Below are 14,906 nucleotides of genomic sequence, written 5' to 3' on the forward strand. Positions count from 1 at the left end.
AGGATCTTCAGCCGTTCCTCGTATGTTAGACCTACCATTCCAGGGATCATCCGTGTGAATCTCTGCTGGACACGCTTCAGTGCCAGTATGTCCTTCCTGAGGTGTGGGGCCCAAAACTGGACACAGTACTCCTAATCAGAGCTTTATAAAGTCTCAGTAGCACATCGCTGCTTTTATATTCCAACCCCCTTGAGATAAATGACAACATTGCATTTGCTTTCTTAATCACGGATTCAACCTGCATGTTTACCTTTAGAGAATCCTCGACTAGCACTCCCAGATCCCTTTGTACTTTGGTTTTATGAATTTTCTCACCGTTTAGAAAGTAGTCCATGCTTGTATTCTTTTTTCCAAAGTGCAAGACCTCGCATTTGCTCAAATTGAATTTCATCAGCCATTTCCTGGACCACTCTCCCAAACTGTCTAGGTCCTTCTGCAGCCTCCCACTTCCTCAATACTACCTGCCTGTCCACCTATCTTCGTATCATCGGCAAACTTTGTTAGAATGCCCCCAGTCCCTTCATCCAGATCATTAGTATATAACGTGAACAGCTGCAGCCCCAACACTGAACCCTGTGGGACATGCCATTCTGAAAAACAATGCGGCCGAACCAATGTCTTGTACAATTTTTACATGACCTGCCAGCTCTTATACTCAATACTCCGTCCAATGAAGGCAAGCATACCATATGCCTTCTTGACCACTCTATCCGCCTGTGCAGCCACCTTCAGGGTACAATGGACCTGAACTCCCAGATCTCTCTGCTGGTCAACTTTTCCCAAGGCTCATCCGTTTACTGTATAGTTTGCTCTAGAATTGGACTTCCTAAAATGTATCACCTCATATTTGCCTGGATTGAACTCCATCTGCCACTTCTCCTCCCAACTCTCCAGTCTATCTATATTCTTCTGTATTATTTGACAGTTCCCTATATTTTCTGCTACTCCACCAATCTTCGTGTCATCTGCAAAATTGCTGATCATACCAAGTGCCCTCTTCCAGATCATGTATGTATATCACAAATAACAGTGACCCCAGCACTGACCCCTGTGGAGCACTACTATTCACCTTCCTCCATTTTGAGAAACTCCCTTCAACTACTATCTGTGCCCTGTTGCTCAACTAGTTCTTTATCCACTTAGCTAGAACATCCTGCACACCATGTGACTTCACTTTCTCCATTTGTCTACCATGGGGAACCTTATCAAACACCTTACTAAAGTCCATGTACATGATATCTCCAGCCCTTCCTTCATCTATCAACTTGGTCAGTTCCTCAAAGAACTCTATTAAGTTGGTAAGGCACGATCTCCCCCATCCATTCTATTCCAAACATAATTAGATTTTATCCCTCAGTACCTTCTCCAGCAACTTTCCCACCACTGGCATCAGGCTCACTGGTCTGTAGTTACCTGGAATATCCCTACTACCCTTCATGTACAGGGGGACACCATGAGCAATCCTCCAGTCCTCCAACACTTCACCTGTGTTTAAGGATGCTACAAAGATATCTGTCAACACCCCAGCTATTTCCTCTCTCACCTCCCTCAGCAACTTGGGATAGATCCCATCTGGTCCTGGGGATTTGTCCACCTTGATATCCTTTAGCCTACCCAACACATCTTCCCTCCTGTCAACATTTTCCAGAGTAAACAAACTTCTGTCTCTAATCTCAGCATTCATCCCCTCCAGTTCCTCAGTGAATACTGATGCAAAGTAATCATTGAGAATCTCACCCATTTTCTCAGGTTCGACACACAACCTTCCTTCCTTCCTTCTCCTTTAGTGGACCAACCCTTTCTCTAGTTACCCTCATGCTTCTTATATATGAATAAAAGGCCTTGGGATTCTCCTTAATTCTGCTCGCTAAAGTTATTTCATGACCCCTTTTAGCCCGCTTGATTCCTCATTTAAGATTGGTCCCGATATTCCTCCAAGGCCCGTTCTGTTCATAGCTTCCTGGACCTTATGTATGCTTCCCTTTTCCTGTTGGCTCATCGTACAATTTCTCCTGTCATCCACGGTTCACAAATCTTGCTTTTCCTATCCCTTGTTTTCAAAGGGACATGCCTATCCTGCACCATCTTCAACCTATCTTTGAAAGCTTCCCTTCAAATAGCTGCTCCCAATCCACATTTCCCAGCTCCTGCCGAATTTTAATAATTGCCCTTGGCCCAGTTTAGTACTCTTCCCTTAGGACCACTCTCATCTTTGTCCACGAGTATTCTAAAACTAAGTCTGATCCTAAAGTCTCCCACAAAGGGATGAACCTTTCTGCCTCTACTCTGTCGAGCCCCTTAAAAATTGTGTGTTTCAATAAAATGACCTCTCATTCTTCTAAAATTCCAATGTTTACAGGCTAACCCATTCAGGCTCTCGTCATAAGACTATTCATCTATATGTATTATCAGTCTTGAGAACTTTCTCTGCACTTCCTCCAATGCCATTATTATCTTTCCTTAGATAAGGAGCCCAAAACTGTTAATAGTATTCCAGCGATGGTCTGACTAGTGTTTTGTGTAGTTTTAGAAAAACTTCAACAAAGGTTTTCTCTCATTGGAGAGAAAGTGATAATGTGGGAGATGTGGTGGTGGTCATTAATAGTCAGTAATACTGTTCCATCAGGGAACAAAAAACTACTGGATCTGGCATGTTTAACAGCAATGTACATTTCATTCCTCTCTTAGTATCTATTTCAAGTGTTTCTGGACATTTTGACATTAGCACATGTTTACATTTGCCCATGTGGCATATGTATCAAAATGATCAGGTAACAACATTGATTGATTAGAAAAGGAAAAGACAAAGAGTCATTTGGTCAGGTGGCCAAATTCCAAAACTTTGCTGCAGCAGACAATGGGAAGAAATGAATTCTACCTTGACAGTGGGCCAGCTGTAGAATCAGAGGAGCATAAAGTGTGGAGTGCCTGATACCTTCCCAACTCAGTCAGGGGCAGCAAGAATTGGCACTATTGGTACTTCACCAGCATCCAGTACAAAGGAGTGTGGTGGGCTGGGGATACCTACACTATATGAACAAGCCAAGCGGAAAGACACTGGTGATTCCTGGTAGATTTGATGATCGTGGCGGGGCTTGGGGGGAGAACAGTCTATCCTTCTAATTACTCAATATGTGGATGATGGAGAGCCCTTCCTTCCTCCACAGCCCTAGCCAGAGCCCCACTGCAATATACAACTACAGCAACGTTCTCAGCCCCAGCCTCCCGCAATGTGATTGTTATTTTCATGGACAGAATTTCCTTTTAAAGCCTCTGAATTCCTTGCCATTTGGTTCAAATGAGGCCAAAACTGTGTTTGTTCTAATGGTGGTTGCATTCAATTTTTGAGCTGAGTTTTCCCAGCCAAGTTCGGAAGTGAAAGAGCTGGCAGGATGACAGGAGAAGGCAGTGGGGGAGTGCATGATGTCTTCCCTGTACTCTACTTCCCTCTTGAAGTGGTAGGTAGGGACCTCAGCTCAATGCATCCATCAGGCTTTGAATTAGGTTACTTGCAAGCACAGTTTTTTTTTTAATTTACTTCTGGAATATGGTCATCACTGTCTGGATCAGCATTTATTGTCTGTCCCTAGTTTTGGTGGTGAGCTGCCTTCTTGGTCTACTATAGTCCAAGCCTTCATAGTGAGTTATGCAACTGAGTGACTAGCTAGCCATTTGAGAGTATCCACCATCTGCTATGGTGAGATTTGAACCTGGGTCCCCGGAACTTTAGCTGATTTTCTGGATTAATAGCCTCACCATAAATGTCTGGGCCATCACTTCCCCTTGAACGTTCTATCCCCACAGGCATTATCTCCACAGCCAGCCTTCCAAAGGGTGTCCAGCAGCTACTTTGCTTCTTGGGCAGTACATGGCCTCTAGAGGGATCTCCAGGAGTGATGGCTGTCACTGTGCTTACATTGCTGTGGCAGGAATAAACTCCTCTTAACTTCCTCCCACCTGTGACTGGCCTTGGCTTCTTCACATAAACATTTCTTCAGGAATACTTTGAGGTGCCTTCTGCATGATTCCATCACACTGAAGCTGCTGAGATTTCAATCTTCTATGGGGGGGGAGGATGAATATGCCCTCAGAGACTAGCAGAAGCCTGTTAAATGCTATTCCAGAATCCTGGAGCTCATTAGTGTGTGGTTAGCTCCCAGCTTCAGCCTGTAATGAGAATTTGATCCCCAATATCAAAATTCAATCCAATGCTTTTCATTACTGGCTCTCATTGGCTATCTGAGCAGTGGAAATAGGTTTTACTGTAGCTTACTTTAGCAAATTCCTTTATAATTTTGAACATGCCTCCTAGATCTTTTAAGGTTCTTTGAAAAGATAATATTTTTTGAGAGATGTTTTATTAACTCAACACCGTAAGGTACTAAGTTAATGCTGTATACCTATAAAGTACTGTTGCTATTGTAATGTAGAATCATATAATGCAGGAAATATCTGTTTTGTTCCCATAAAATATTTTCTAATTAAAGTTGAACCAAAGGCTGAGTTGTGTAGATAACTAAAATGGTTACAGGAAAATTGAGGAGAATGCTTATAAAAATGAAAACTGTTAAATATAGAAGAAAAACACAAGATGAGTTAGGAACACTTCAAAAGTAACTTGAAGTTTATTAAAAATTCAGCTAATGAGAAATTCTAAGCCTTTTATGTTTCAGAATGAGGGATACTGAAAGAATGGGGTGGTTTCAAAATGAAGAAGGGAGTCTTGCTCTTGAGGTTGAGGAATTATCACAGATATTTAATAAATAACTTGACTTCCACATTCAAGAGGAAGGGTATAAGCCAGGAGTTTATATCTATATGTCCTGTTCTTTCAGTTATACATATATTCTTGCGTTATTGTTCAGAATGAAATCAATTAATCTGTACCCTTTGGTTTGACTTGTGTGCTGTAATTATTCTTACATTGTTTACTCCAAAAGCTGTGGCACTAACGTTGCATTTGTTTGCAGGTCCTACAGATACAGTGCATAATTGCTAACCTTGTTCATAGCCCTCTATTATAGGGTGCTTTACTATCTTCTGGGAGGGTATTCTGGAATTCCATGTCCAGCATCTGTTGGCTATCATTTTGCTACCAATCAAATGGGAGGAAGGTGTTTATGTGCTGTGCTCTATGATCATTGCCAAGCTGTTTCCTGCATATTTTGTTATCTGTCAGCTTTTGAAGTGACCTCTTTTGTGCTTTATATTCTTTGGAAAAGTGTCAACTATTTTCAACTTCATTGTGGCCACTTTTTTGACAATATCCTTTTAAAACTGTACTGCTGCCCTTTAAGAGTTGTTGACATGTTTGACCTTTCGTCTCCCCCAGCTCTCCATTCTCCTGTATGATGAGTAAACAGTACCAAATCCAAACTATGATCAAATAATAAGTGAAACTTAATTCTTAAGCCCGCCTATCATTTAAAATGCCTGCAACTATTCTGAAGGTGTCATTGAATGGTTGAGACTTTAGAACTCTGCAAAGGTAGAACATTTGCTGAGACAGCTCAAGTTTATTTCAAGCATTTAAATTTGGTTTTGTTGCTTAAATGCAGTGAATTTGGTTACAGAAAAGAAAGCACAGCATGTTAAATCACTGGAGCATGTAGAGCCTTCATCGAGTTAATATTTTTGCTTACTATATTTCAGTTGTCCTGGTGAAATTCATCAATGTCATTCATAGCTCTGATTTTTGCTGTTAATTGCTTTGTGTGCTTCCAACAACTTTTTGGCATCTTATCGATATTTTTATTTTTTAACTACTCTGTTCAGATGTGTTATGAGATACTTCTGAAACAGGTGGGACTCGAATCTGGGCCTCCTGGTTCAGAGGCGGGGTGCTACTGCCATCTTATACAATTATCTACACTTTCCATCGCCACTAATTCCTGTAGTCCACCTCAATTGGAATCACCTCAATAATTTCATTGCTTATTTTGTAGCAATTTGTTGCTTTTGGCTCATGTTATGCATTGTATTACTGTTAAGATTTACTTTCAAGTGTTTTACATAAAATCCTCATTTGTACCAGAATAGCCTGGCCACAATGATTTTGCTTGAGTCCATATCCTGTTACCCCAAGAGTATTTCAAGCTTCCAACTTTGCCGCCTTTCTATTTCTCAAGGAAATAATTTCCCCACAGAAATTTCCAATGGAAATATATTCAAGTGACATCATTTTTTATGGACTCTGAACTCTAACTTCCAATCCTTGCCCTTTACTTAATTAACACATCTGTGCTGTTTGCTTATTTGTCCAATACCAAGTTTCGTTGAGTTAGCTGTTCTCCAACATTATGTAGCATCATCAATAGCTAGTGAGAGGTGAAGTTGTTGGCTACTTTAATCTATCAGCTTTCATCATGATTTTTTTGTATGCAGTATCAATGTTAAGTTGTTTCCAATAATGGACTTACAGGATTATCTGCGAATTTACAGGAAAAAGTCTGTAGCTGAAAGAGTTGTGTAAATCCCCTCATGAAGTTTCATCTTTTAATATTCAAGTCCAATTTTCTTCAGTCATAGCATCCTTTATAAGCTTTTGCCCCTGCCTTGCATGTGAGGCCTGTCTTTCCTGGAGCACAACAATCATCTCTAATTAATGAATAATTTTGAAGTAACATTCTTTTCTTTTCACTTTTTGCTGTGCATTACTGGCCTTCCTGTCTGACTAACAGCAGTTATGCCAAAGGAACAGTGAATGACACCGATGACCCTGAGGCAGTCTCTGATAACAGACCAACTTCAAGCCACTTCTATCCTGTCGCCTTGCTGCTTGTCAGTTCACACTTGTTGGTAGTGTGGCTGATTTTAAGTCTTGCTTTACTCTTGGCCAAATATCAATAAAATGCACTTGTTTACTACATCATTTTGTAACTAACAATGTATCCATGTAGATATATATGACTTGGTTTGTAACAGAACTAACATGTTTGTAAGTCTTAAGTAATTGTACTCCTGTGTTTGGGAAACTGTCTGAACAAATTAATTTATCTCGATGTCTTTGCGTCAATATTTTATTTTGCTTATTTTGTACCAATTTGTTGCTTCTGGCTCAAGTTATGCATTGCGTTACTATTAAGATCTACTTTCAGGTGTTTTACATAAAATCCTGGTCTGTTATTCCAAACGGGTGACTACAGTAATTGTAAAAGATATTTGTTTTCTTAAAATAGCAAAATATTATTAAAAAATGTAAATGTATAAAATCATGCTATATTTTTGGTCAGAAATCTATTGACAGCAGTCCTAAATAAAAAAAATTAGTTCATTGAATCAGAAACATGCTGAAAATCTTTGTAAATAATTTATATGTTTGATTTGATGTACACGAAAAGAGATGCAAGGTCTGTTTCATCTATGAAATGTAATAATTTTAAAAGGTTACAGCCCCATTCCAGAAAGTGCAATATGAGCACATACTTTATGTACTTCCATTATTGCATGATTTCAATTCATACTGAAAAGACATTTGAAATCCTGGGATGTACATGAGATTTTTTTTTAAACTAACCTCTGACCTCACTAAGCTATTAACGATGCAATATCCAGTGAACGTGAGTGGGAAATCACATATCGGGAAGCTGAATTCAGCTGGAATTTTTTTTTAATTTCAAAAACATATTTTATTCATAAAAATATCTTCACATACATACATAGACCCCAGAATACTGGTAGACAGCCCCTGGCCATGTGAGTGATGAGTGGAGAGGTGGGGGTGATCAGAAACAATGGTGGTTGCATGAATGAGAATTTATGGTAGGGTTATTAAAGGATATTTAAAGGATTTTACCAGGTCTGAATACCTTCTGCCTGCCTTACATGACTTTGACACTGCCAGAAAGCTGCAGTTAAGATGGCATTGATACAAATACCTTGGGATCATTACAAATCAGGAGAATTTAGTTAAACAAATTTGTGATTTTTAATCAGTTTCAAAATAGTGCAGTTATATATATTAAAATAATGTTGTTATTCCCCTCCGCTAAACCCAACTCCTGCCCTTCTTATCAGATCAAAACTGACACCTCACTTGCCCCTACTGGACTGACCTGACTCGGTCCAATCACCACTGGACCTGACTAGACTAGACCATCCAACCCCGCCCAGCACTACACCACTGAACCCAAGGCCACAGCTCCAGACGTAACATCCACTCTTCCCATCATGGCATTCAAGTTTTTCACACACAACCTGATCTACCCTAAACACTTGATCACTTGTCTTGCCACCTTACAGCCTACATTGTTCACACTTGGCATTCTAACTCCTATCCAGGTAACAAGTTACATTGCCAGCACTCTATCTATCTGGTACCCTACGCAGCTGGCATCTACCAACGTATTACCCTACCCCAAACATATCTGGCTTCCTACTTCTGGCATAATTTACCTTTTCCAGCTGGCACCCTAATTACCTGTCACCCAATCTCCCAGCTCCCTACTGTCACATTTGCCTACTCAGTGTTTGACAGCAGCTGTAAAACTGGCTGTCGGAACCTTTACATTTCAGGTTATAGCAGCTGATCGCTATGAAAAGGTACCCCTGATTGGAATCTCCTGTCAGAATTGTAGAGCTCCCTCCATTCATAAAAAAGGACCAGTGTGACAATCTGCATAAAATTAACCCTCCTCAGAAAATCTAACCCGTTATGTCAATGTTTCTCAAAGCTGCAATGTACAGCTTAACTATATAGGTTGCCATTATACCTGGCAACAGGATCTTGTTCAGAGCAATTTATAATTTGTCTGATATTTGGGCAATTTGTTATTTGCGCCTGGTATAATTGCAGGGAACCTTGAAACTTGGAGTGAAATGAGCCCAGAATAAGTATGACCATGGAAATATCACAGAGATGAACCATAAGGTCACACCATTCGTACCGTAAGCCCACCTAAAAATAAGAAGCAGACACCTCTGAAATTTTCTGTTTTCTATCTGTTGACCCTGGGCACATCTGTAGTAATGTATTTTGGGAAATCAAATGCGAGAGGCAAATGTACGATAAATCAGATTTAGATTTATTGTCACATGTATAAAAATACAGTGAAAATGTTTTTTCACATGTTATACGTAATATGTTGCCATGTTCTGGTGCCATGTTGAAACACTGAACATAATGAAAGATTCTACTGCAATAGAGGTCATCTGTCTCTCTCCTTCTTGTTCCTCCTCTGTGTTCCTCCAGTTGCTGCTTGACGTTAGCCAGAGTCTGTAAAATGGATTCCTGAATCTCAGTAATAGACTCTGGGGTCTCAGTTACAGGCCTCCATCACTGCCACAATCTCGACTGCAGTATCCAAGCTGGAGATGTGGGCCTAGGGATGTGCGGGGTCTGTCCATTTTGTTTCCCATCTGACATTCCTGTCGGTCGTTGGCCATCAGGGTCCTCCATTATTCCTTCCCTGATGCTTCTGCTCCTTCAGATGCCTGAGCCGAGCTGTAAACCTGAAGTCTTGGCTCAGCCTGCGAGTCTGGGCCACAGGTGTTAGCCTGGGACCCGCTCCTCACTCGCCAAGCTTGCATGGAGCCATATGCGGCTTGTCCTGGCATTGCTGTTGCTGGAAGCAGACAAGCCTCAGACTCAGCCCTGTTTCGCCAATATCTCAGAGTAATGACAGGACCCTTAGGAGCATTGATATACATAGGGATTTGTGATGTAAGTCTATAGCTCCCCGAAAGTGGCAACACAAGTGGATAAGATGACAACGAAGGAATAGAGCATGCTTTCCTTCATCAGTCAGAGCATTTGTTAAGAGGATATAAAAGAGATTTACCAGGATGTTGCCTGGATTGCAGTGTATTAATTATAAGGAGAGGTTTGCAAACTTGGATTATTTTCAGTCCACTGTCAGAGCCTGAGGGACAACCTAATTGATGTTCATGGAATTACGATAGGCTGGATAATCAAATCTCTTTCCTAGGGTGGAAATGTAAAGTACCAGGGGACATAGGTTTAAGGTGAGAGGGGGAAAGTTTAAAGAAAATGTGTGAGGCAAAGTTTTTTACACAGAGAGTGTAGATGGCTGGAATGCAATGCCGGGGATGTGGTTAAAACTGATACAATAGCAACATTTAAAAGGCATTTAGACAGACACATGAACTGACAGGGAATCGAAAGATATGAACTGTGTGCAGGCAGGCAGATCAGAATACTTTAGAATGGCACCATGGTCGGTTCAGAAATGGTGGGCTGAAAGATTTGTTCCTGTGCTATTCTATATTCTCTTGCTCTCAGGAGTATCTTCACCATCCACAACAGAGCACTTAGGAATACCTACCCAGACATACTAAATATCCATAGGGTAGGGGGTGCTGGGGCAGAAAGTCTGCATCATAGACAAAAATGTGCGCCTTTGTTTTTTGTTGGTTTGAATTGCAAAACAAAGCACTATGATTGTTTGTGTTTATGCAATTTTTTTTTTACCAGACTAAATTATGTAATGAAAAGTTCCAATTCAATGAACGATTGATCACTTTGGTCTGCTCTACAGATTGACTTGTGTAAGATGTATCATCACCTGTGTTAAATAAATGTAAATGATTACCTAGTTATTTTTACTTGTTGAAAATGTTGCAGCCTATGTTTAATAAATGAAATCATTCTTCCTTTTCTGGTAGTATTATGAGGTGTATTTTTTTCCTTTTTACCAGAGAAGGATGTCGAATAGAAAATGCACAGAAGAATATAAATTGCAGGAAATATGCATTCAACACGATTCAGCTGATGGCATTCCCAAAATACTACAGGCCACCCGATGGAACATATGGAAAAGCAGACACTTAAACTTAATTACATTTGTAAGCTGACAATTTGCAAAATTATTCAGGTTTTAATTAGCTCCACATAGAAAGAATAATCACCTACTTTTTGTGACTAAGTGATCTCGGCTAAAAACATCCACCCAGATTGAATTTCTTTGGAAACCTTCTTCATGTAACAGGATATTTTAGAAATTGTGTATAGCCCTTTTCATTTATTTTTACTTTTGAGGACTAGAACAGTCATTATTCCTTGCTAATGTTGCATGAAGAACACGAATGATAAAATGGGCCAATGCAATTCTATCCAAACAAAAACTGTACATTAAATGGAGTTTCTTTTGTATAAATTATGTTGACAATTCTTGTTGCAGCACATTTTTGTCTACAATTGCATCTTCATATTTTATGATTACTGTTTAAAATTGACAAGTGATATTTAAAATAACTGTTTGTTACTTCAAGGAAATATGCATTACCAGATGTGCCAAGGTAAACCATATACCCAGCTCATGTGCAATACAGGTAATCTGTGACTTGAAGAAATTACCATGTTTTCTGGTGATATTTATGTCCAAACATCTTATTCTCAGTAATCAACATGATATACTCTCATAAAAGATTGAGTATAATGTGTTCCTGTCTCTGATCATAGAGTGTGTTGCTTTAATTGACAGCAGAACATTGATGCTTCAACATTGATGTTAGAAATTCAACGTTTCTACAACTCTTTCACCCAAACAAAATGTCGGGGCAAGAGCCATAGGATTTCAATATGCATTATTTTTCTGAAAATGCAGTAATAGCTATTTTAATTCAATAAATCCCATGTCAATTTTCAAAACCTAATCATTAGTTATTTTACAGGTGCATTAAGGATAAAAGGATAACATGGGAAAGTGTAGGCCTATTAAGGACTACAGTTGGAGGATATAGGTTGAGTTCTAAATTAATACTTTGTGTCGGTGTCACTAGTGAGAGGGATGATATGGGAATAAAAATTCCCATTGGGAGAAAGACTCTGATACAACTGAAGTGTTAGCATTGATAGGGAGGAAGCTCTGAGTGGTCAGATAGGCTTAAAAGTAGATTACTCTCCAGATCCAGATGAAATGTATCCCAGTTGTTGAGTGAGGCAAGGGCGGAAATAGCAGGGGCACTTGCAACAATTTTTTATTTCCTCTTTGGCAACAGGAGATTTGATTTAATTTGATTTATTATTGTCACATCTACTGAGATACAGTGACAAGTATTGTTTTGCGTGCTAACTAGACAAATCATACCTTTCATAAGTACATCAGGGTAATAGAACAGAATTTGGATATAGTGTCACAGTTACAGAGAAGGTGCAGAGAAAGCTCAGCTTTAATATATGGGAGGTTTGTTCATAAGTCTGATAACAGCAGAGACGAAGCTGTTCTTAAATATGTTGGTACATGTTTTCTGTTTCTTCTGGTTGATGGAAGAGAGTCAAAGAGGGTATAACCAGGGTGGAAGGGGTCTTTGATTATGCTGGCTGCTTTCTCAAGGCAACGGGAAGTAAAGACGAACACAATGGAAGGAAAGCTGATTTTCATGATGGACTGGGCTGCATTCACAGCTCTCTATGTTTTTGCAGTCCTGGGCAAAACAGTTGTCAAACCAAGCTTTTATGCATCCAGAAAGGATGCTTTCTGTGGTGCATTTATAAAAATTGGTAGGAGTCATCGTGGCCATCCCGAGTTTTCTTAATCTCCTGCAGAAGTAGAGGTATCGGTGTGTTTTCTTAACTGTAGCATTGACGTGGCTGGACTAGGATAGATTGATGGTGATATTTGCTCCTAGGAATTTAAAACTCTCCACCGCTTCCACCTCAGCACCATTGATACAGCTAGGGGATTGTCCTCCACTCTGCTTCCTGAAGTTGATGACTAGCTCCTTCAATAAATAGGAGTCTGACATATCCAGATGTTACAGGGATGAGTGTAGAGCCATGGTGATGGCATTTGCCTTGGACCTATTGTGACGATAGATGAATTGTTGTGGATCAAGGCAATCTAGGAGACTGGAGTTGATGTGCACCATTACTAACCTGTTGAAGCACTTCATAATGATAGATGTCAGAGTCTGGATGTTCGTCATTAAGGCATGCTGCCTGATTTTTCTTTGGCACTAGGATGGTAATGGTTTTCTTAAAGCAGGAGAGGTTAGAAATGCCTGCAAATACTCGCAATAGCTGGTCCTTGCAGGATCTGAGTGCAATATTGGGTAGTCCATCCAGGCCAGTCACTTTCCTAGGATTCACACTCAAGAAGTAGGACCCTGGGTAGTACCAAGCATCAGAGGGATTTTGGTATGCACATACACTGATCTCTCAAAGTATCAGAACAGGTGGATACAAAGGTTAAGAACACATATGGGATTCCTGCCTTTCTGAGCCAAGGCATAGAACTTAAAAGCAGGGAGGTTATGCTGGAACTGTAGAAAACAATGATTAGGCCACTGCTACAGTATTGTCCTGAGTTCTGATCTAGAGTTCTGGAATCAACGTCACAGGAAGAATGTGATAACACTGGAGAGGGTGCGGAGGAGGTTCACCAGCATGTGACCTGGGCTGAAGATCTTCAGTTGTGGAGAGGGCTTGGACAGACTGGGGTTGGTCTCCTTAGGGCAGAGGTGGTTGAGAGAGCATATGATTGAGATATATAAAATAATAATGGGCATAGATAGGGTTGACAGGAAAAAACTTTTTGCCCTGATGAAGTGATTAATGACCAGGGGGCATAGATTTAAGGTAAGGGGCAGAAGGTTTAGAGGGGATGGAAAGATAAACATTTTCACCCAGCGGTGGTGGGAATCTGGAATTCGTTACCTATAAGGGCAATGGAGGCAAAAATTCTCTTAACATTTGAGAAATACTTAGCTGTGCACTTCATATGCCAAGGTATACAAGGCTATGGACCAAGTGCTGAAAGATGGTTTGGAATAATTAGGTGTTTGTTTTTGACTGGCATGCATGTGTTGGGCTGAAGGGCCTTTTTCTGTGCTGGAGATGTCTGTGACTCCATGATTCTAACATATGTAGGTCTCTGTTAAATAATATGAATGAAAGAAAAGCAGAAAACTGTTATTGCAATACTGAATTTTAGAAATTAGACTTAGACATAGATTCATAATAAAAGGCATTCAATACAGAATTCATAATTTTCATAGAATAAACTATACTTTTTTTGTTCAAGTGCCTTACATAGATTAGATTTCTTCAGGTCCTCAAGTCAAAGTGACTGATAATTATAACAACTGCATTCACAGCAAGTAAAGCATCAAGCTGAAACGAATAATGGCATTTCAGAAAGACTCTTGCAAAGATATCCATGGAATCCGATTCCATCAAGGATTTCAACATCTTCAGGACAGGGAGAAACGGTGGTCAAAATTCTGGGGCAATGAAGCATAACTTAGTACAGTATTGAAGCTGGTAAGAGGCTATCATCTGTATCCAATCTTCAATATGATCTATTTATCACAATGATATAAAGAGAAAAAGTTATTTTTTTGTGAATGTGTGTAAAGATTAAATGTTTGAATTAAGGTGTTCTTGTAAAATTTGTGCATCACTCTTTGTTCACATGATCACTGGAACAATAACAAGAGAGCACAAATTTTGTAGAGTTAATTGATAATCTAAATAAACCTAATTTTCTCAAAAGACTCAGTTTTTGAGAGCACTATGTTGTAATACTCATTGTGTGAATTGGAAGACCATGACCTATATTTTTGCCATGTTGGAGAGCCTTTTTGCTCTGGTAAAAATGGAAGAAGTTGCTGGAAATCCTAAGTCATGTCCACACGACACCATCTTGATTTTCAGTGGGTAGAGTTCAGGACAGTATGTGTTTAAATTATCCCCCAGTCAAATCATATTTTGGAGTTGGTGCACATTGCAGGTCTGAAACCTGGAGTGTGCAGGATAGATCAGGTAAGAGCAGACCATAAGTGCATCCTGTAGGAAACCCAACTTTTACAGACCTGATGTATCCATATGAATATGCTCCTAAGGCATCTTGGGATGAGGAGTCAGAATCCTTTGGAGGATGGTGATCAGGTATCTTTCAGACTAGTTAGCAGTCGAGGAGAGTTTGAGTAAAAAGTTGCATAAAGCC

General features: G+C 39.9%; 1 protein-coding gene across 4 annotated transcripts in view; it reads left to right on the plus strand.

Annotated features, from left to right (window-relative positions):
- Window positions 1-14,394, plus strand: part of inpp4b (inositol polyphosphate-4-phosphatase type II B) — a 917,060-nt gene extending 902,666 nt beyond the window's left edge. For all 4 annotated transcript variants that reach the window (XM_060851719.1, XM_060851718.1, XM_060851720.1 and 1 more), the window contains one exon: window positions 10,657-14,394. In XM_060851719.1, the coding sequence (XP_060707702.1) occupies window positions 10,657-10,789 (133 nt within the window). In that variant the 3' untranslated portion in view covers window positions 10,790-14,394. The remainder of the gene's footprint in view (window positions 1-10,656) is intronic.
- The last annotated feature ends 512 nt before the right edge of the window (window positions 14,395-14,906 follow it).

The sequence above is a fragment of the Hemiscyllium ocellatum genome, chromosome 36, assembly GCF_020745735.1.
Source record: "Hemiscyllium ocellatum isolate sHemOce1 chromosome 36, sHemOce1.pat.X.cur, whole genome shotgun sequence".
NCBI classification, from domain to species: domain Eukaryota; kingdom Metazoa; phylum Chordata; class Chondrichthyes; order Orectolobiformes; family Hemiscylliidae; genus Hemiscyllium; species Hemiscyllium ocellatum.